General features: G+C 40.8%; 1 protein-coding gene across 7 annotated transcripts in view; it reads right to left on the reverse strand.

Moving 5' to 3' along the window:
• The window catches only part of PUS7 (pseudouridine synthase 7), a 79285-nt gene that overhangs the window by 35095 nt on the left and 20215 nt on the right, over positions 1–23975 (reverse strand). For all 7 annotated transcript variants that reach the window (XM_028490171.2, XM_055085079.1, XM_028490172.2 and 4 more), the window contains 4 exons: positions 17215–17326; positions 14942–15019; positions 1737–1865; positions 948–1073 (listed from right to left, as the gene is read on the reverse strand). In XM_028490171.2, the coding sequence (XP_028345972.1) occupies positions 948–1073; positions 1737–1865; positions 14942–15019; positions 17215–17326 (445 nt within the window). The remainder of the gene's footprint in view (positions 1–947; positions 1074–1736; positions 1866–14941; positions 15020–17214; positions 17327–23975) is intronic.

Consider the following 23975-nt stretch of genomic DNA (forward strand, 5'->3'; position numbering starts at 1 on the left):
AAAAAAGAGGTAGAGGAAATACTACATGATATTTTTCATTTTGTGCTCTTAAAGATGCATGAACAAATGCAACTTCTTGGGAGTCAGCTGCTGAATCATGGACTGATTCAAGAAGAGCCCCGCTATTCTCAGGACTGCACCTGACCAACTAGTGAGCTTGGGCAGGCTCCCTAAGCTGAGATTTCATCTTTGCTAAAATAAAGGGTTTGAAGCACCAGGAAGAACATGAACTAAATAACCTCTCAGCTCACTTCCAACTCAGACTTCCACAGTTCTAACTGCCACGTGAATAATTATTTAGGTAATCCAGTCTCTGCTGGACAGCAGGATAGCATAAGTAAGTTTATAAACCCAAGTATTTATTGATGGGATTCCCACCCTAGCTCACCCTAGAGGGATTTCCTGTTATCTCAAAGCTAATCAGAGAGTTCTTAAAATAAATTTTACTTGCTAATTGCGTCCTATACCACTTTCTTTAAAGGATGGGGGAAGGGCAGGTACAAGTTTAAGAAACTAGGAAGCACTTGTTAACAGAGATCATAAACTACACCATCTCCTTCAGGCTACTTTGGGTCTGAGTTACCCAACTGCTACTGTTGGGTCACTTACTGAGCCAAGATTTACCTGTAAAAAAGAAAATAAAATAGAATCCCTGGATGGGCTATCAGGGGAGAGAGAAAAACTTTACTTTTCAAGTTACATCTTTTTGAACTCTGATTTATTTTTTCACCTTGTGCATGTATTATCATAAAACAGAACAAAACTTAGGAGGAGGCTGTGGATCAGTTGGTCATCCAAAAGGATGAGACACACTGCTTCGTTTGGCCCAGATTTCCATTTTTTCTAGGAAATCTAGAAATAATTAAAAACACCACCAACAAAAAACATCCTGCTTCTTTTTTTTGAGAGAGCTCTTTTAGACGCAAGTTAAGAAATTAAATACAAACCTTCCAACTTGATATGTGGGGACAGCTGTGGTTCCAAACCTTTGCATTCCATAGTAGTTAATAAATCCAATCTCCTTGAGGGAGTTCATGGCTTGTTCCACTTGGTCGTCAGTTCCAGTAATATTTCTGTAGGGGCCCAAATTACCCAGAGAAAAAAATTTACAGGCAAACACATTCAGGGATGCATATCACAAGTGACATGGCTTGGCTTCTGTGCCTTTCCCTTGCCCCGTGCAGCTTTCTACCTACCTCCTGAGGACGCTGTCTTTTTAAAAAATTGTGACATATACACAACACTAAATTTACCTTTTTAGCCATTTCTAAGTATGCAATACAGTGGCATTAAGTACATTCACAATGTTGTGCAACCTTTACCACTATCTACTTCCTGAACTTTTTCATCTTCTCAAATCGAAACTCCACACCTATTAAACAGCAACTCTCCATCTCCCCGCCCGCACCTTATACCCCAGGTAACTTTCATTCTACGTCCTACGTCTATGAATTTGCCTATTCTAGGTACTGAATATAAGTGGAATCATGGGCCGTCTTTTGTATTTCAAGGAGATGGCTTCTTTCCAAAGGTGGTGCTGAGTTTTTAGAGGGGTGGGTGTGTTGGTACAAACACTGCAGCTGTGTTTGCTCTCCCAGCCTCATCGGGCCCCACCCCGCCTTCCGGCTGCCACGGGCATCTGCACCAGCTCACTGGGATTAACAACTGTTCTGAACAGACTCAAGGTGACACAGCAAGACCCTCTCTGGTCTGCATTCATACCCGCAGCTCTTTACCTGAGGACAACAGTGAAGTGATTCCCTTGAAGCTCTCCCAATTTCAGAGGGTTTTTCTGATAGCTGAAATTCCCTAGCTTAAAGTTCATCAAGCACTTATTCAAGTGGGCAAGTCTTTGCGCAGTTATTCTAAAAAATACGAAATAAAAAAAGGAGCAGAAAGAGGGTCATGAGCTATCGCCTGGCCGAAATGGTCTAGGACACTTTAGTACAGAAAACGGCAGCTTGAAATGAGACTACGCACTATGACAATGGCAAAGAAAGGCACCACAGCTGGTGAGGTGAGCCTACCTTTCATTTGCCTCTGAAATGTTCCTCCAGCATGAGGACACCTGTTCCTATTGGAATGATGTAACCTGGGCCATCTTTATATTCTCAGAGCCTCATTTTACTTACATACTGATAATGGAACAGTATCATCTGTGAAATTTTCTAGTTTTTGTGAGGGGAGAGGGGTGAGAAAGGGAACAGAGAGCAATCCCTACAGGTAAAAAGATAGTTATTAAGCATTAAAAAAGTCATATTTTCATTTTTGTCCCTCAGAAAAATATTGTAAACTCACTACAGAAAACTTGGAAAAATACAGAAAAGTACAGAGCAAGAAAAAAAAAATCAGTTAATATCTAACTTTCAATTTCCTCCCATTCTTTCTTTCTTAAACTCATGTCAGATATATTTATATAATATTTATCTTTATGTGACTATATATATGTAGTCAGAATCCTACCATAACCTGTACCCTCCTGCTATCATTTAAATGGCATTATAAAATTTTCATGAAAAACTTCTTAACTTCTTTAATAGTAATACACATAGAAAAAGAAATACAGTACTAAAAGGCCTCTGTTCTATCTCTATCCCTCAATACCCCTCCCCACTGGCAGCCAACATTAAAAGTTTCTTGTCTATTCTTCTAGTAACACTTTCTGTACACATAGGTATACCTATTGTCTTCTCTCTTTTTGGAATTTCTTTGTAAGCTTTTAATACATATGTTATATATACAGAAAAGTACACAGATCATAAGTGTTCTGCTTGACGGATTTTCACAAAGTGAACACAACCATGTAACTAGCACACAGATCTTCCCTTTCAAAACACAATTTTTGTTACATTATAAATTGTTCAGCATCTTGCTTATATTCACTGAAAAAATGCATATTAGAGACTTGCCTTATCCATACAGTCCTTTTGGAACTGCCTCACTCTGTGTACAGCTTCAAAGAATGGCTGCTGCACTGCCTGGATCCTTTCTCTGACCAGTCCCCTGTGATGGGCATTTAAATTGCTACCCATCTTCCGCTATTACAATCCATTCTATAACACATACCCTCGTACAGACTTCTTGGTGCATCTACATAGGTGAATGATTCGGATAAGCCGCTAGAATTAGAAGGCAGGGATTTTAAATTTTAACCCCTATTACCCTCCAAAAAAGTTACACCAATTCACACTCACACCATTCATATGTAAGTGCCTACTTCCTCATGCCTGTGTCTCCTCACACAGCATGTTATAAACCTTTTGGAGCTCTGTCAGGCTGATAAGTTAAAAATGATATCTTGGGGCTTCCCTAGTGGCGCAGTCGTTAAGAATCCGCCTGTCAATGCAGGGGACGCAGGTTCGAGCCCTAGTCTGGGAAGATCCCACATGCCGCGGAGCAACTAAGCCTGTGAGCCACAACTACTGAGCCTGCGCTCTAGCGCCCGAGAGCCACAACTACTGAGCCCACGTGCCACAACTACTGAAGCCCGCGCACCACGACGAAGAGTAGTCCCCCGCTCACCGCAACCGGAGAAAGCCCGCACAGCAACGAAGACCCAACGCAGCCAAAAATAAATAAATAAATTTATTTTTTTAATGCTATTTTGATTTTTATCTGAATGCTTCTTACTATGAGAGAAACTAAATATTTCTTCATTATCTTGACTGTGAAGTACCTGTTCATCCTATTACTTATTTTTCTATTGGATCGTTAATATTCTTGTTTTCATATATTAAGGAAATCTACCCTTTACCACATAGCTTGCAAATATTATCTCCCATTTTGTGAGTTTATGCATAATATTTTACACTTTAGAGAATTTCCCAACTTCATGTTAAAAAAAATCAAACTGGAGAAAATTCGCAACACTATAACGAACAGTCTTATACCTCACCTGTAGATTTACCAATTGCTAACAATTTCCCAGATTTACTTTACATATATTTCTAGATATATGAACACCCAGACATTACACATATGCGCATACATACACACATGCAGGTAAAACCTCTGTATTTTTCTGAACCATGTGAGAGTGAGCTGCAGACCTAGGGACACCTCACCCCAAAAATGACTGCAGTGTGTGTCTCCTAAGAACAGCAGAGTCTCCCGCGTTTCTAACCACCGGTCACCCTCACGAAGCCTATGTGAATTCAAGGCCACTGATGAGCAGTCCACATCCAAATTCACCCAATTCCGCCAATAACATCACTTAGATTTTTTTTTAAACCTCCTTAAATTCAGGATCTAATCAAGAACCAGGACAATCATTGTTTCCTCACAGTAAGATGCCCACATTTTGGTGGGAATATCACATAGGTGATGCTGTGGCTTTTTCAGTCTATCGCAGCGAAACGGTACCTGTCTCTCCTTTCCCTTTTTTAGTTGGTAATCTGTGGGGTGACATTTTAAAACTTCTGTGACTATCCTGTTCCCCCATAGTCTTTTGTCCAACTGTTTAGGTACCCGAGGATAATTTTTTATTATTATTTTTTTTTCGCTGTGCAGCATGTGGGATCCCAGCTCCCGGACCAGGGATGGAACCCGCACTGCCTGCATTTGAAGCACAGAGTCTTAACCACTCGACCACCAGGGAAGTCCCCCAAGGGTAATTGTTGGCAGAGGCAAATATTACTGTGTTGACTGCAAAAGACTGTTTTTCTGTACCCACCATTCCTCCTGTATTAGTTGGCATTCTTCTACAAACAGGACTGTACAGTAAAATTTTTTTTTTCATTCTCCCATTTAGGTTGTTAGATAATATTGAGCAGAGTTTTCTGTGCTATACAGTAGGTCCTAGTAGGTTATCTTTTTTTAAAAATTTTTATTTAATTTTGATTTTTATTTATTTATTTATTTATTTTTGGCTGTGTTGGGTCTTCATTGTTGCGTGTGGGCTTTCTCTAGTTGCAGAGAGCGGGGGCTACTCTTCGTTGCGGTGCGCAGGCTTCTCGCTGTGGTGGCTTCTCTTGTTGTGGAGCACAGGCTCTAGGCACGCGGGCTTCAGTTGTGGTTCGCAGGCTCTAGAGCACGGGCTCAGTAGTAGTGGCGCCTGGGCTTAGCTGCTCCGTGGCACGTGGGATCTTCCTGGACCAGGGATCGAACCCGTGTCCCCTGCACTGGCAGGCAGATTCTTAACCACTGCGCCACCGGGGAAGCCCTGGTTATCCGTTTTAAATACAGCAGTATGTACATGTCAATCCCAAACTCCCTAACTATCCCTCCCCCCCATCCTCCGCCCTGGTAACCGTAAGTTCGTTTTCTAAGTCTGTGAGTCTGTTGAATTTCAGTTAGTTGAAATTTAGTTAGTTGCATTTTAGTTAGTTGAATTTTTTTTTAATAGCTCTGGGATTTAAGTCTATTTAGGAAGGGTGTCCCTAGTCAGAGATTATTTTTTTAAAATAGTATCCCCAGGTATAAGTAGAGTAATTTTGCAGTTGTTTGTTTATTTATTTATTTATTTGCTGCGTTGGGTCCTCGTTGATGCGTGCCGGCCTTCTCCAACTGTGGCGAGCGGGGCTACTCTTGGTTGCGGTGGCCTCTACTGTCGCGCAGCACGGGCTCTAGGCGCGCGGGCTTCAGGAGTCATGGCACGCGGGCTCTAGAGCGCAGGCTCAGTAGTCGTGGCGCACGGGCCTAGCCGCTCTGCGGCATGTGGGATCCTCCCGGACCAAGGCTCGAACACGTGTCCCCTGCATCGGCAGGTGCACTCCTAACCACTGCGCCACCAGGGAAGCCCCAGTTGTTGTTGTTTTAGAGTAAAAAGGGTACTTTTCCTTTTGTTTCCTTCTGGCCAACAGTAGTGACGTACTTTTCATCATGTCTCATTTACAGCAGTGCTGGCCTCCATGCGGTCCCTAACACACTAATCTTGACCACTGGTCTTTTAAAGTCTACAATGGTTGTGGCAAAGAAGAAAAGAACTCTGGCACTGGAGTCCCAGGGGCTTTGACTGGCAGTTTCTGTTTACTCTCCCCAGTCAACTACTGATGCCCAAAGCGGCTCATTTAGAGAGGAGTGGGAGGAGGTCAAGTTCTCCCCCTCTGCTTTAAATTATGGACTCTCTTCGTCCTAGGTAACAAGGAGGTTAAGGAAGAAGAGGGGAAAGCTGTTCACACACAAGTCAGTAACAGTATCAGCTGCTGCTCAGTGGCTTTGGTTCTGCATTTTAAATTATCAGCATACACGTATCTTTTGGCTTTTTTGTCTTTTTTTAATAGGTAGATTGAGGAGTATAAATACTATACCAAGGACCTGGCTACAAAAGATAAATATTCATATTATATCTATCTGTAATATCATATATCTCTCTCTATCCATCTATCTTCGCAGTGACACTGTGGCTGATACCGCCTTTCAAATGGCCTTGTTAATATTTGGCAAAGCCTTGCCTCTTCCAGTGAAGACATATAAAAACTCAGGTAAGGAGTCAATTTAATTTTTTTTGTTTTTCAGGTGGCTACTCAGTTATTTCAACAAATTCACTGACTCAGAACTTTTCTTTGGGACTTCCCCGGTGGCACAGTGGTTAAGACTCCACGCTCCCAATGCAGGGGGCCAGGGTTCGATCCCTGGTCAGGGAACTATATCCCACATGCATGCCGCAACTAAGAGTTCACATGCCACAACTAAGGAGCCCACCTGCTGCAACTAAGAACCAGCGCAACCAAATAAATTAAAAAACAAACAAAAAAACCAACACTCTTCTTTGCTGATTTTAAATGCTACTTGCTTACACACTAACTCTGCGGATATATCTGGGTCTGTAATTATTCTAATGCTACCGGTTTATGTGCCAGTATCATACTGCTTTAACTGCTATACTTTTTTGGCCATGCTACAAAGCATGTGGGATCTTCGTTCCCCGACCAGGGATCGAACCCGTGCCCCCTGCCTTGGGAGCGTGGAGTCTTAACTAATGGACTGCCAGGGAAGTCCCTACTATACTACTATAATATGCTTTAAAATATACTGAGGCTGGACAGCTATACGTAAAAGAATGAAATTAGAACATTCTCTAACACCATTAACAAAAATAAACTCAAAATGGATTAAAGACCTAAATATAGGACCAGATACTATAAAACCCCCAGAAGAAAATATAGGCAGAACATGCTTTGGGCTTCCCTGGTGGCGCACTGGTTAAGAATCCACCTGCCAATGCAGGGGACACGGGTTTGAGCCCTGGTCCGAGAAGATCCCACATGTTGCGGAGCAACTGAGCCCGTGCTCCACAACTACAGAGCCTGCGCTCTAAAGCCCGTGAGCCACAACTACTGAGCCCATGCGCCACAACTACTGAAGCCCGCGTGCCTAGAGCCCATGCTCCACAACAAGAGAAGCCACCACAATGAGAAGGCCGCGCAACAGAACAAAGACTAGGCCCTGCTCGCCACAACTAGAGAAAGCCTGCGCACAGCAACGAAGACCCAACGCATCCATAAATTAATTAACTAATTAATTAATTAATTTTTTTTAAAGAACATGCTTTGACATAAATCATAGCACTATTTTCTTGAGTATTTTCATCTCCTAGAGTAATGGAAACAAAAGCAAAAATAAACAAATGGGATCTAATTAAACATAAAAGCTTTTGCACGGCAAAGGAAATCATAAACAAAACAAAAAGACAACACACTGGAAGAAAATATTTGCAAATGATGCAACCAACAAGGGCTTAATTTGCAAAATATACAGTTTATACAGTTCATTATCAAAAAAAAAAAAATCAATTGCAAAATATACAGTTTATACAGTTCATTATCAAAAAAAAAAAAAATCAAAAAATGGGCACAAGACCTAAATAGACATTTCTCCAAAAAAGACATACAGATGGCCAACAGGTACATGAAAAGATGCTCAATATTGCTAATTATTAAGAGACATGCAAATCAAAACTACAGTGAGGTACCACTTCGCACCAGTCAGAATGACCATTAAAAAGCCTACAAATAACAAATGCTGGAGAGGGTGTAGAGAAAAGGGAACCCTCCTACACTGTTGGTGGGAATGTAAATTGGTAACAGCCACTATGGAGAAGAGTATGGAGGTTCCTCAAAAAATTAAAAATAGAGTTGCCATATGATCTAGCAATCCCACTCCTGGATATGTACCCAGAAAAGATGAAAACTCTAATTTTAAAAGATGCATGCGGGCTTCCCTGGTGGCACAGTGGTTAAGAATCCGCCTGCCAATGCAGGGGACAGGGGTTCGAGCCCTGGTCCGGGAAGATCCCACATGCCATGGAGCAACTAAGCCCGTACGCCACAACTACTGGGCCTGCACTCTAGAGCCCATGAGCCACAACTACTGAGCCCGCATGCCTAGAGCCCATGCTCCGCAACAAGAGAAGCCACAGCAATAAGAAGCCCGCGCACCAGAATGAAGAGTAGGCCCCGCTCGCTGCAACTAGAGAAAGCCCACGCACAGCAACGGAGACCCAACGCAGCCAAAAATAAACAAGTAAATTAATTAAAAAAAAAAAAAAGATACATGCGCCCCAGTGTTCATAGCAGCACTATTTACAAGAGTCAAGACATGGAAACAACCTAAATGTCTATTGAAAGATGAATGGCTACAGAAGATGTGGTACATACATACAATAGAACATTACTCAGCCATAACAAAGAATGAAATAATGCCATTTGCAGCAACACGGATGGACCTGGAGATCATCATACCAAGTGAAGTAAGTCAGACAAATAAAATATGCTTTTACTTATAAGTGGTAAAAAAAATATATACAAATGAACTTATTTACAAAACAGAAACAGACTCAGACATAGAAAACAAACTTACGGTTACCACAGGGGAAAGGGGGAAGGAAGAAACTGGGAATGTGAGATTAACATACACACACTACTATATATAAGATAAACAAGGACGTACTGTATAGTACAGGGAACTATATTCAGTATCTTGTAAAAACCAATAATGGGAAAGAATCTGAAAAAGAATATGTGTGTGTGTGTGCGTGTGTGTGTGTGTATATACATATATATATAAAAGTATAAAACTGACTTTGTTGTACACCTGAAACAATGTAAATCACCTATACTTCAATAAAAATAAATTAAAAAAAATAAAAACAGGTGGTAAGTTAGAGAAATTGATTACTATAAATCCAGAAATATCTTAGGGTGGAGAGTGCAGTTAAAATGTTTTACTAGTCTAAGTGTACAATTTACCCCACAGCAGAAATCATCATGAGAATGTTTCAATAAAAACATTTTAAAAATGAAAATATATATGTATTTATACATATATTTTTTATTTTTATAGATATTTCATATATATATACTGAGGCTAATACCCCTTTATTAGTCACTTTTTCCAGAATTTTTATGGCTAGTTCTGTGTCTTTCCCACATTATGATCAGCTTGATTACACTGAAACATTCTATTGGTATTTTCATTAGTATCAGCATAAATTTATACATTTATTCATTAAAGAATATTTATATGTATCCAAGAACAGGTTATAGCATTCATTTATTCAAGTCCTTTTACATCGATCAGTAGCATTTCAAAGTTTCTGCATAGAGAGAGATCTTATACTTTACAAAAATCTTTGTTTCTAGGTATGTTCTTTTCTTTTCTTTTAAACTTCTTCTGTGTAAAAGAGTTTTTTCCATTATAATTTCTAACTGGCCATCATCAGAATACTGATTTTTGTACATAATCTTTCCTATCTTGTGTAACTTTCAGTCAACTCCTTGTGTAGAAACAATAATAAATCAGCAACAAAAACTGCAATTTGGCCTCCTCCCTTCTAATTTTTACACCACTTATTTTTGTTTTTTTGTATTACAGTATGCCTAGAACAATGATAAATAGTGGTAATAGTGTGGTCATCTTTATTTACTTTGTTCCCAACTCCAATAAAATGCTCTAGTATTTCACCATTAAACAGGACATTGGTTTTTCATTTGAGACTTTCACACTTCGCCCTTTCCTTTAATAAAGAGCCGTTTTTAAAATTACAAATAATCTAATATGGTCAAAAATAATTCATCAATTGGAATTTACTTATTTAGCCATTCATTTAAGATTTTCCAGTTTGGGTCACCTGGGCTGTTTACAATTTTTCAAACTTACAAATAATCCTGCACAGTGTATCACTGTGCCTAAGAAAGTCGTTTTAAGTTTTTCTGAATTCAGACTTCCTCTGAAAAGACATCTACGCTGAGAACTACCAGAACAAAGAGCGTTTGTGCTTCACTTTGTTGAATACACTTCTCCCTTTACTACTCTGGACTGTGCAGTGTTTTTCAGCCTTGGTCCTTAAGCGCATTCCTGCTGGCTCTTGTTATGAGGAGCCATGTTCCAGCTTTGCCTGGAAATACAGGGGTCGGAAGGATCTGGATGTGGCTCCTGGGCCCGGGGCCTGCACGAGAGGCTGTTCTGCCCCAAAGTGCCTGGTCTATCAACCCAGAGCAGCTGATCATGGAAGCAGCCCCACAGAGGTGTGTGCCCCTGCTCTGCAGCCTCTGAATTTCCAACATTACATGACACATTAGTGGGGAAATTTTACCTTACTCCCTTGTTAAAAATATGCTGTTACTGAGTTAAACTGTTTAAAATCCACCGATATAATACCAGTTTGCCATTTCATCTCAGAGAATTCTTCTTGGTTCCTTGCTGAAAATTTCCCCATGCTCCCTGAAGACAATCAATTCCTTGATGCATTATCAGTCTTGTTTCCTGGTTCAATATGAGCAGAAACAGCCTGACCAAATTTCTTGAGGAAAAAACATTTGTCATTATCCCATTAATTATTATAAAATGTAGGAAGCTGGCCTGAGAAGTGGGCAAAGCTCATACTCCTTTACCCTCTCTCCTGGCCCCGAATGCCGTGTCCAACCCGAGCACCAAAAAGGTGTAAAGTGGGTCTATGCCAGCTTGGGCCAGCTGCTCAGAGGCAGCAGATCCAGGAGAGAAAGGGCACCACATCCTTGACTTCAGATATATAGGGACAATGGTAGAGCCACAGGGCATAAATTAATCCAGAAACAGTATCCTGGAGTCCAGCAGGAGAGGAAGGAGATGAACAGAGGGAGGGACAGGAGCACAGAACCCCTCCTTGGTCAGTAACTACTGCTGTAGAAACGAATGGAGTATTTAAGAGTCAGGAGGAAAGAAGGAATCAGATGAGCAACTTGGCAGCTCTGGAGAGAGCTTATGGAGGCTGATGCCCAAGAGCCATGACAAACAGCTCTGTTCTTCTTTTTTTTAAGTTGAGCTAAAATTAACATAACAAAAGGTTATCATTTTAACCATTATAAAGTGTACAATTCAGTGGTCTTTAGTATATTCACCAGGTTATGCAACTGTCACCACTATCTAATTCCAGAACATTTCTCTCACCTCCAAAAGAAACCCTACACCTACTGACCCCATTCCCTAGATCTGCGGCTCCTAGCAACCACTAATCTACTTTGTCTCTATAGATTTCCCTATTTGGGACAATTCATACAAATATAATCATATAATATGTGGCCTTCTGTGTATGACTTCTTTTATTTAGCATAATGTTTTAATCCATGTCATAGTCTGTATCAGTACTTCATTTCTTTTCATGGCTGACTCCTATTCTACTGTCTATTCTTAAATACACAACATGTATTTCTGAAACCCACTAGCACAGCAGAAAGCAAGAGCTACACTCAGTTCTCATTGGTGTGGGTGCTCCCTGAGAACTGATGGAATGAAGCTGACAATACTTTTCACGATACTGTTCATAGCTTTGATGATCCTGGATCAAGCTCTTTGGTTGTAAATTCACAGCAATTCTGTGAGTAACTTAGGACTACCAAAATCTTGCATTTAAACATCAGGAGCCAACCTAAGCAGCATGTTGCACAAAAAGCCTTTATTAACAAAGCCAGGGAAATACTGGCCCAGGCTCAGAAAGGAGACTGGCAGGAAGAGGCAGGAAAAGAAACAAATCATGCTGAATGAGGCTGTTCCTGCTTGAGATCCTGTTAAAACTACTAGGTGACTTTGGAGAGTTACATGAAGCTGAAAAGCTGCTTATCCGGAGGAGTGATCAATTCAGCAATAATTAAAATCCTTGTGTGGCGGAGTGGGTTTATCCTGTCCACCAGTTCTCACGGGAAAGGCCAATCTGCCCAGCCCCACGTATCCATTAAGCAAACGAAGGGTGTAGCCTGCATCCGCAAGATAAGTGCTATGTGCTTTCCAAAGGCCAACATTTAGGTGTCTAATATGGTTTCTTACTAAGTCAACAGGAAGATGATAAAGGCAGCAAAGGTCTATGAATAGAGCCGCATTGTGATCAAGTATGACACCTGGTGGCTGACGAAGAAGAGAAATAAATACCTTCACTCTTCAAAGATGTCACATCATAAAATGCAATAGAAAATAACGAGATGCCATTTTTTGACGCTCAAATTTGTAAATTATTTTTTTCTTAGATCGTGATATGTGTCAGGGAGGATTCTGGAGAAGAATAAAGGTGATAAACTGGTACAACCTTTCTACAGGGCAAGTAAACTCTGCTAACAAAAACCTAAAACCTAGAATTTCACATTCCCTTTAAGTCAGTAATTTCGCTGCTAAGTTTATCCTAATGAAGTTATCACAGATGTGTGCCAAGATTTAAATCCCAATATGTTCGTCATGGAACTGCTTATAATAGCAAGAAATGGGAAACTATGTAAACATTCAGAAATAGAACAGTAGTTCATAAATTAGGATGCATCCATATATTTAAATATCTTTTGCTACATATTAACAGGGAAAGAGGTACATCATTTATTGTTTGCAAGAAAAGAACACATTTTAAATAAATATTTCGGTTTATAAGGAAAAAAGAGTTCCCTACAAAAATATACCAAGCCATAAGCAAGGCAATCTCTGAGGGAGTACAATTATGGTGGAACTTTCATTTTCTACCTAGTTCCTTCCGTGTTGAAAACAAATTGAACCAATCCATTTTTTAATTTTAGGTGGAAAAGTTCCCAGAGCTGGCGGGCTGGAAAGCACAGGAATTGACTACAATGGTATTTCAGGACACCAAAGAGAAAGCAAAAACCTTCTGTGCCCCACCATCCAGAGCACGGAAAGCCCGAGCCCTCGAGTCACTGACGGTGCCCTATTGGCAGGAGCTGCTGACGAGCCCATCACCCACAAAGGGTGTTTCAAATCTTCACAGTCTTTTAAAGTTCCCTTCCCCACTCCTGCCCCCTTCACTCTCAGAAGAGGACCCCACGTTCCGTGTATCTCAGGGAGAGAGAGACCAGGCCACCAGGTGAGAGCACTGGCATCTTCAGGTGTCTCCTCCCACTCTCCCTCAAACACAGCGACACCTCACCGCCACTAGTGAAGTCGCGGAGAGATGTTCTCACCCTGCCTTTACTACGACATCGTGCCACTGTCCCAGGGTCAGTGAAGGAAAGGACCGGAAATCCATTAGGATGCAACCAGGAGCTCAATTCTGACATTATCTCAAATGAATCAGAGGAGGGGTGGGAAAGGAACCAGATGGCAGGTGACTGTGGAGCGAGGAGGAGGCGCCACCTCAACTTCTTTATGAAAAGATGGGGAAAGCAAGCATAGATGACTTTATTTTTCATTACAAAATTAACATACGGTAAACCGTACATATTCAAAATGTGCAAGTTTTAACATGTGAATGTTAAAACCCGTGAAACCATCACCACATTCAAGATAATGAACATCTGCATCACCCCCAAAGTGTCCTCCTGCCCCTTTATTTCTCCCTCTCACCACTCCTTACCTCAGGGGGTGCATGAGGACAGAAGCCTGAGTTTGTCCAACTTCCTCCCTTCCCTCTGACCTTCACTCAACTGACTGGGTTCAGACCCCCGGCCTCCGCCCCAGAATATAGCAGTAGCCCTGATCTCCGTTCCATCCCACTTGCTCACCAACAACCCCTAAGCCTGTCCCTACACACAACTCCCCCTGTTTAGATTAAGGTCAAGTCCAACATCCTAACATGACCCTCAGGGCCCTTCAGGATCTGGATCGTGCCTACCCTTCAAGCCTTATTTCCTGCTAAGCTCCCACAAAACTCAAACACCTGCCAGGTACCAAATATGCTATGCTCCCAAATCCTTTCCAGTGTCTTTTCACAAGCTGTTTTCTTGGTGTGGAACAAACAACCCTAGACCCTCCCAGCCCTAGGAAAATCCTACCCATCCTTCTAGAATCTAGACCCGTGATTCTCAACCAGGGGCTATTTTACCCTTCAAGGGACATTGAGAAATGTCTGGAGACATTTCTGTTTGTCACAATGCTGACATCACTAGAGGGAATGCTACTGACACCTAGTGGGTAGAGACCAGGGCTGCTGCTAAAGGTCCGACGATGCACAGGACGGCCCCTGCAACAAAGGATTACCCAGTCCAAAATGCCAGCGGTGAAGAGGCAGAGAAGCCCTCATCTAGATGCCATTTTCTGTGAAAACCTCCCTGGCCTATCCCCCACAATGAGTGCCAAGCTCTGTCGTCAGGTCTACCCTAATACCCCAAATATACCTCTATTTTAGCATTTATCTCACTGTGCGATAAGTTCTGATTTATTTTTCTCTCTGCCGTCTTTTTCATCTGTTTATCTCCAGTGTGTAACAAAAGACGTCATTCACTGCTCTGTAATTTTAAATAACTTATATTTAATAATGAATGAAAAAGAGAGAGAAAGGAGAGAAAGAGGCACTTATTCTCTTGACTCTACCACAAAAATCCTTTAAAAATTACTGCAAAACATTTTTGCTGCAAAAACATTAGAAAATACAGATAAGGAAGAAGAAAAAAACAAATAGAAAAGCAATCTTTTGAATAGGCAGAGGCACCATCTAAAGATGGAAGAGGTAAACTCCACAAAGCAAATCCAAGAACTCTGAAAGGCGGTGCTAGGAGTTTTGCAGTACGAATCCTGACATGTACTCTCTACTTACTTGAGAACAGCAATCTCTTGAACGGTTATGGCCCTTTTATCTTTGGTTCCCATGTAGGAGAATATGTTTGGCTTGACTCTGATAAGACAAAAACAAAATCATCTGAAGTCACGTACCATTAGGAAATCATGCTTCTCATAATTTAAGATTTAAAATAAATATACTTAAAACAGTAACGGAATAAGAGAAGAGTAAGGACAAACTTTATGTAAAAATATACCCAGGAAAACATAAATTAGTGTGCAAGCTGAGAAAGTAAATGATGCCTGAACAACTGTAAAGCAATTATACTACAATAAAGGTGTTTAAAATAAAAAAAGAATGATGCCTGAAAAACCCCCTCCTTAGCTGTGTGTGACTTTAAAAAAATTTTTTTTAAATTAATTGTTGGCTGCATTGGGTCTTCATTGTTGCACGCGGGCTTTCTCTAGTTGCCACGAGCAGAGGCTACTCTTCATTGTGGTGCGCATGCTTCTCATTGCGGTGGCTTCTCTTGTTGCGGAGCGCGGGCCCTAGAGTGTGCGGGCTGTAGTAGTTGTGGCTCGCGGGCTCTAGAGTGCAGGCTCAGTAGTTGTGGCGCATGGGCTTAGCTTCTCCGCGGCATGTGGGATCTTCCCAGACCAGGGCTTGAACCCGTGTCCCCTGCACTGGCAGGCAGATTCTTAACCACTGCGCCACCAGGGAAGTCCAGCTGTGTGTGACCCAGAACGTTTGTACTAGCCAGCAACAGAGAAGGAAGTAATGCACTTCCTGTTGATTACATGCAATTCATTAATTACATAACTGTGAAGGTAAAGAAAAATCCATTCCAGATGTATCACGTACCACTTCAAAAATTTTATAACTTCAATTTCAAAAAAGTTAATAGTAATGTGAATTTTCCATAAATACATGCTACTTCTTTGTATAAAAGCCAAATGCTAAAACAAGGATCAGAATAGTCTTAATATGAAGATATAAGTAAGCCAGTTAATCAAGAAGAACTTTACAAAAACTGCTCCACACGAACAGGAAAGAAACGGGGAGAATTTCTTGAACTCTGAGCAATCCCAGCTCCAGATCTCAGAGGAGCTCCCTCCCCAACTGCCTACTCTCCCGGGTTCAGGTACAGACAAGGAATCAGAGAGAACTAGCAACTAGAGTAAGGTAAAAAAAAACGCTACTTCAGATGGTACTGTGCCCTATGGACTAAATTGTGCTCCCTTAAAATTCCTATGTTGAGGCTGTGACAGCCAGTACCTCAGAACACAAGTGTAATTGGAGATAGAGCCTTTAAAGAGGTGATTAAGTTAAAATGAGGCCCTAATCCAATTAGACTCATGTCCTAATATAAGGAGAGGAAACGTGGACACACAGAGAGACTCCAGGACACAGACACACTCAGAGGGAAGACCATGAGAGAACACAGAGGAGGTGGCCATCTGCAAGCCAAGGAGAGGCCTCAGAAAAAACCAAACCTGCCAACACCCTGAGCTTGGGGCTTCCAGCCTTCGGACTGTGGGAAAATGAATGTCTCTTATTTAAGCCACCCAGTCTGTGGTATCTTGTCAAGGCAGCCACAGCAAACTAACACACTGTGTGCTGTGTTTAAACTGGGTTAAATATATATCAGAAAGCAAATTTCCATGCATACAGATTTGCTATGGTACCTGTAACCATTTCCAAAAATAAAATGGCACCTGGCTCATCCTCAGAGACCCAAACTCTACTATATTTGCATTTCTGTGAGAAAATCTGACCGGTGTCAGGTTTCCAATCTAGTCTATCTCCTGGAGTTAAGAGCTTATGGTTTAGTAGCAGACCTCTGCAACCACATCAAAGTATAGGCTTTCAGGGAAGAAAGTTAATTTGTATTTTCAGCTAGGTGAACTAGTAACTCTCAACTATATGTAAACCACTTACTTAAAGAATTTTCATTTTGAATCACTGGCAATATGCAAGGAGGTTAAAAAAAATTAATTCAACTGTTGTCTAAGAAAATTATAATCAGGAATTCCCTGGCAGTCCAGTGGTTAGGACTCGGCGCTTTCACTGCTGTGGCCCAGGTTCAATCCCTGGCTGGGGAACTAGGATCCTGCAAGCCGCGCAGTGCAGCCAAAAAAAACCCTCCCAAAACAAAACAAACAAACAAACAAAAAAAAAACCCCACTATAATTAGGAGGCACATTTGCTACCTATTTGCCTATTTCCCCACTCCTTTTTCATCAGCATGGAAAGAGGAAAATACACTTCTGTGTTTTGATTTTGTATGGGCAAAAGAACAAAATACTAACCTTAAATATTTAGACAGTAGATTAATAGCATCCATGGTGTCTTTGTTTTCTTTGTACAGTACGAAGTGGCAGTAACTTCCCCTAGATTTTGGCCAAGAATGTTTTCTTGGATCTTAAAAAAAAAAAAAAAAATTAACTATTATATACACCATAATAAAAGTTAGCCGAGTTCTTATGAAACCCCACAAGATCATTTTTGCTAGAGAACCTTTGAGAGAGAAATCAGATCTAGTCTGACAAGAAATATGGGTTAAGTGGTTATACCTTGTGGTCTACAGTTATTAAACTTTCTGTGATTGGATACTTATCTGTCTGTATTTAAAACCAAAATCGAGAAATGCAGGTGGTGTGACAAATGACTAAACCTAACCAGCAATCTTCACACAGAGAAACACAGAGGGGTCCACCATTCCCCAGTGGCTTACTTGACAAGCATGTGTCTGAAAGGGGGCCGCCTGGCCCTCCAGAACGTATGCAGGCCAGAGGGAAACAGCAGTCATGGCAGGGCCTACAAGCTTTGCCTCATCTCCCCAGTCAGGTGTTCGCACAACAGGCTGGATGCCTTAGCAGGGTTGGGGATAAGGCTTGTGAGGAGCTGTCTCAGTGACAAGTTTAGATTTTCCAAAGGCCACTTGCATCACAGAAGTTTAGCTAATACTAGATGGTTTACAAAGGTCTACTGGAGAGAGAGAGCAGCTGGCATTCAATACCTAATTGTCATTCTTGGGAGAAGAGGAGACTTTAAAAATTAAGTCAGGTTAAATATTAACTTCTGAGCCACTGTTACGGCGATTGCTCAACTTTTTAGAAACTAGCAAACATTTCGAGACTTTGGAAAATCTGACTTTTAAAACTGTTCCTCCAAACGAACATTAAAATTACACCACAATCTAGAAACATATATTTAAACAATATTAAGATTTTGACTTCAGTTGCCCAAAGAGTGTTCTGAAAAATCAACACTTTGGGAAAAATGTGTAAGCCACAACTGCACGTCCCGGATGTTGTACAATAATGTTTGTGAGTCTTGTGTGACACACAGCTGTAGCTGTTATTTGAACGCATCTAATTCCGTTGATTTCTGTAACTCTATGAAAGAAAGACTGTGAAAAAATATTTCATATAATCCCCAGAAGTCTTCTTTTAAAAATGTTCCTTTGTCTTTGTCCCTTCAGCATGAACTCATGAATCCTTCATCTTCAAAGACATAAGAAACTTCTGATACTAAAGTTACCTGTACACCTGCCTTTGTCAAGGCAAAGGCTTCATAGGTTAGGGATATAAGCTACAATGTAAAGAACAAATTGACGAATAAGCTGTCTTGGAAAACTGCCATAGCATGTATGCTTAAAGTATTACAGAAAAAGCACTGCAAGTATTTCTTGGGCTCTTGGTGTGAATTCCTCACAACTCATCCTCAGAAAATTGTGAACAGGGATATTATTTTTGGTTTTCCGTCCAGCTCCCTACATTTAGGCAAAATTGTCTATACTTAGCACTTGTGACAAAAATCATTGGCATTTCATTTTATCTACATGAAACGCCAACCGCTCTTACCTGCTGCAGTTCTGACCTCTGTCCAAATGCATAGCATAAAGAGCACAAGAGAGCAGTATTTAATTTATAATAATATTAAAGTGCTTTAGAAGTGAACATGCAAATGATCGCATGGAAAGTTTCTACTGAGGACTCCTACAGCGCCTGGTGGTTATGTGGTGGGTTAACAGCCATTTAGACATTAACAATGGAATGTCGCAGAGGCAAACAGTGAACAAGCAGAAAACTCACCGACAGGTCCAGGCCTCCCTGTCTCAATCCCCTCACAGTGGCCTGTCCACTCACCCTCAAAAGCTGTACTGTGTGCCCACAGGATGTAGCAAAAGGTGTAAGACTGGATGCAAAATGCCTCCCCATCCAGAGATTTATTTTCTTAAATATGGGAGGACGTGTACCAAAACGCTATTTGTGATTATCTTTCGGTTGTGAGACTGCAAGTAATGACTGTTTTGCATTGTGCTTTTCTGTGTTTTATGAGTTTCCTGCACTGATTTTTTTATTTGAAAAATATGCAAAAAATTATTATGGAAAACAGTTCTCAAACTGATAGATTAAAACAGATTTAAGAGACTTACCCACCGAATGCAATGTTCTGACCTTGTTTGTATCACGATTTAAACAAGTCATCTGTATGCAAAAGGCATTTCTGAGACAATCAGAGAAAAACTGAACATGCAAGGGGTATGAGCTATTAAGAAATTATTGTTGATTTTGTGGGGATGTGATAATGATTTAGGGTTTTAGTTCTTATCTGTCAGATACATACTGAAACATTTACGAGTGAAATGAAGTACTACGTAGAATTTTCTTTAAAAACACTCCAAAAAAGGAAAAAAAAGTGGGACGAAAAGATCAAACAAAACAACAGAACGTTAATAATACTGAAGATGGTTGATGGGTACACAGGGGTTCAGCATACTACTTTCTTTATTTGTCTGCATGTTCGAAAATGTCCATAATAAAAAGCTTTAAAAAAATTTGTAATAAAAATTGATGAAGTGTAGCTACATTTTCCTCTAACTACCCTTTCAGTACAGTCAAAATTAACTATAGTGGCAAGAAATAAATGAAACCACAAGACTAAAAAACTAAATGCTATTACACCTTAAGAGAAACCATGACAACTGATATGAGTTTGGCTCACAAGCATGCATCTTTTATTAGCAAATCCAAGCAGTGAGCATGCATTCAATTATCTCCTCTGCAAGTAACAGACGTAAGGATTCTTTTTCCAAGTGCACTCAGTACACAAACTAGTAATAAGCATATGCATTGATTAACTGGGAATGTTTTGAATAATGGACAATCGGTGAGCCTCAACTTATTCTGGGGTATTTGTTTGACTTCATAATACTCCAAATCCTTGGAATGCCAGGTAGCATAGATGGTAGCTTTACAATTTAAGTGACTTTAAAATAACTTTCAAACATTTTTGAGACACTCTGATTTAAAATACGAATGCAAAGAATTCTCAGGCTAGGAAGCAACCTTCTGATGGTCTAATATGGCAGCCCCAGGAGAGGAGAAACAGAAACCAGATAAAATAAGAAAACCACGTTCAGGAAGATTCATGTATTGAGCACAGAGATCCTCATGAATAAAGAAGGAAAAAATGTTTGTAGCTCGAGAAAGATGACAGGATGGGTAGCATGCAGAACATTCTTTCCTTCTTATTCAAGTCCATTTCCCCTGCTGCACCCCTGCACACCCACCCTGCAGCTTCCTCAGGGCTTCTGCTCCAGCCATCATCAGCCCCCTCCCTCTCCACTGGCTCTTTCCCGTCAGCATATCAATACGCTCAGGGCTCTTGCATTTTCAAAGTCAAACCTACGTCTCCCTCTCCTTAACCATGTTCCTTCCTTTCTCCTTCTCTTTACAGTGTATTTATCATCTTCCATCTCAACCTACTGTGTAAACTGGTTTCCAATCATTCCACTAAAACTGCTCTGGCAAAGACACTGATGATCTCCATATTGCTAAAAATTGGTGAACATATTTCAGAGTTCCAATCTTGTTGGAACTGTCTGTAATATTTTCCACAGCTAACCACTCTATCATTGAAATCCCCTCTTCCTATGGATTGCATAACACCAGGCTCTCCCAGAAACCTAACTTTGTATCTGTCTGGCTCTTCTTCCTGAGTCTCTGCAGACTCCTCCATCCAGGTATGCCTCCTGGAAACCATTCATTTCACACAGTATGGAGAATCTCTAAATATTACATGGCACAAAAAATTTTTTTAACTTAAATCTTTAAAAAGGTTTTTAAGGATGTATACTCTGTATCTCAAAATATACGTTAATTTACCTGAGTATATGGTTTATGATAATTATGATATTTTCAGAAGAATACCATATGTATGCTTCAGTAGGTAAATCAATGTGCCCTGTCTATCAGACTGGATTAACACAAAAAATAACGTCTGAGTTAAAACAGTTGGTAATTCGTGTTTGGCCACCATGATTTAGAATCTACCACACCTGTGTTTTAGGATACATGGCCCTGAGGTAAAGAATGTTGCAAATCATCTAGGACTTCCCTGATGGCGCAGTGGTTAAGAATCAGCCTGCCAATGCAAGGGACATGGATTCAAGCCCTGCTCCAGGAAGATCCCACATGCCACGGAGCACCTAAGCCCGTGCGCCACAACTACTGATCCTGCGCTCTAGAGCCGGCGAGCCACGACTACTGAGCCCGCGTGCCACTACTGAAGCCCGCGCGCCTAGAGCCCGTGCTCTGCAACAAAGAGAAGCCACCGCAATGAGAAGCTCGCGCACCGCAACAAAGAGTAGCCCCTGCTTGCCTCAACTAGAGAAAGCCCACACACAGCAACAAAGACCCAACGCAGCCAAAAATAAAATTAATTAATTAATTTTTAAAAAGACCCAAATGCAGCCAAAAATAAATAAAATTAAAAACTTAAAAAAAAAGATTAAAAAAAAATGTTGGAAATCTGGTAGATAATGCATGACCTACCAGTAACAATTTATGTCAGGGTTTGGTAGTGAGGGAGCTCTAAAAACATTCTATCTTAGCTTTGCAATGAAGCTTTAAAAGCTAATCCATTCAAATGCTTAGCGAGGTGGCCCAGGAGGATGAGCTGTCACTGGTATTGCATTCTGTTTGCAGAGGCACAAACAGCCATCTTCAGGCACCAGCTCTCCCTACTTTCTGAATGCTGCTTACTTTAGGCCACTCCCAGTTTGCAGGGGGGCAGGGGGGAGCCAGATCTGTAGAAGATACTCATAGGCTCTCAGGTGCCCATCTGGGTCCATGAGGAGGTGGGTGGGAACACGCAGATGGCAGACCTCTAGTCCATCTCTGACTAAACGCCACAGCCCCTCGAGCCCAAGAGGTTGAGATCCCATCCAAGCACTGATTCAAGTGGACCTGCCTTCATGCTTTTTACAGTGAGAAATTCATACTTTACTGAAGATGTGAGAAGGGAAATGGGGGGAGGGGCGGTGTTCATGTCACACAGAGCTCAGCACCTCCCCTGGAAAACAGGGAAATTTTTTATTTGGAAAAAAAAGAAAGGTGGGTGTGGAATAAGCACAGAAAATGCAGATAAAGACAGAACACGAGAGATATGGAACCACTCACTTGAGGGGGCAACTGTACTGGCCACCTTGGCCTGCAAACACCAACATCACAAAAATGCTTAGATCATCCTCTAAGATAGAACAATCATTACAAGAAGTAACCAGTCAAAAAAATAGAAAAAAAAAAATTGCCTTTTCCAATCTGCTTCCTCGTGACCAGTCGTCAGAATGAGACCCTGCCTCTTCCTCTTGCCTTTGCAAGAGGGTAGCTGACCAATGAGGACTACCTCTCTATAAAGAACACCTCCCTAGCAGCCCTTCTCAACCTGGGCTCGAGAGAATGAAGACTGAATGCACCAAGGCATCTGCTTTATGTAGGAAGTCACCTTCTCTCCTCCACAGCTAGATGAGTTACCAGCTACATGCCAATTGTGGGAGAAGAGAAAAAAACAGCCATTCACATCATTTCCCACTGGGCTTAATTCGCCTGGACAACCCTGGCTGCAGAAAAGCTGTCAAGGTTATATTTTATTCTGTGACTCAGACATCAAAGAAACATCTAGTACCCAAGCCGTTAGACTGTGGATTGAGAAATGATTAACAATTTGTGCCCTCCATCATTATAAGTCACGATAAAAATAAAAATTAGCAAAATTTCTATCTTATCAAATAAGGTACAACAAAATAAGTATTGAATTCCAACTCAGATCTATGCTGGGGCCTAGGACTGTGTTGTCTAATATAGCAGGTACAACCCACATGTGGGTACTAATCCCTTGAAATGTGACTGGTCCAAATTGACATTGTCATAAATATAAATATACACTGAATTTGAAAGGTTTAACATCAATAACACAGAATATTTAATATATAATTTTTCATGAATTATATGCTGGAATTATAATTTTTTGTGTATATTTGTTTAAATAAATTAACAAAGTTAATTAAAAAACAAAAACAACAACCAAAAAAAAACTTGTGCCCTCAAGCAGTCCCAGAACACATCATCTCACTGCCCTTTCTCGTATCTGCTGAGAAGTGACGTCCGGCCTCCATCCTCTCCTCCCCACGGCTCAAGGTTTCTCACTTCTATGTCACTAACCAGACTTACTGATTTGATGACATGACTTTCTCAGGCACAGCTAAACCTTATTTCTGCTCCCATTTTTCTCACACCCTCTCCTTTCACTAGAACCATAGTTAGAGACAATTAAGGCTTCATCCACTCACAGCATTAACCTAAGAGAATACTGACAAAGCAGTGATGGCTTGAACGCTCTTTTGTTAAATAACAATCATCAAGTTTTACTCCAACAAATATACCTAGAAATAACTCTTCACTAACAGGTGTCATCGATGGTAGGGGAGAAGGTGAGGAAACAATTTTTCCTTCTGTAATTCTCATTAAAATTTATCTGCTGATTTGACAGGTAAAAGAAGAAAAATTACCCAATTTTTCTTAAGGTTATGTGCAAATAGAAATCTTCATGGCTGGAGAAAACAGAACATAAATATCAACAGGATGCATTGACAACACACCCATTACAAATGAATGCTACTCAGTGAAAGATGGGCTTGGGCAAAGGAGTGGTTTTCTATATATCCCACGTTTTTATGTGTAGTGAAGAAGGTACTCACAGTTGGAAAGCAGCAGCACTTTCA

Source organism: Physeter macrocephalus, chromosome 5, assembly GCF_002837175.3.
Source record: "Physeter macrocephalus isolate SW-GA chromosome 5, ASM283717v5, whole genome shotgun sequence".
NCBI classification, from domain to species: Eukaryota; Metazoa; Chordata; class Mammalia; order Artiodactyla; family Physeteridae; genus Physeter; species Physeter macrocephalus.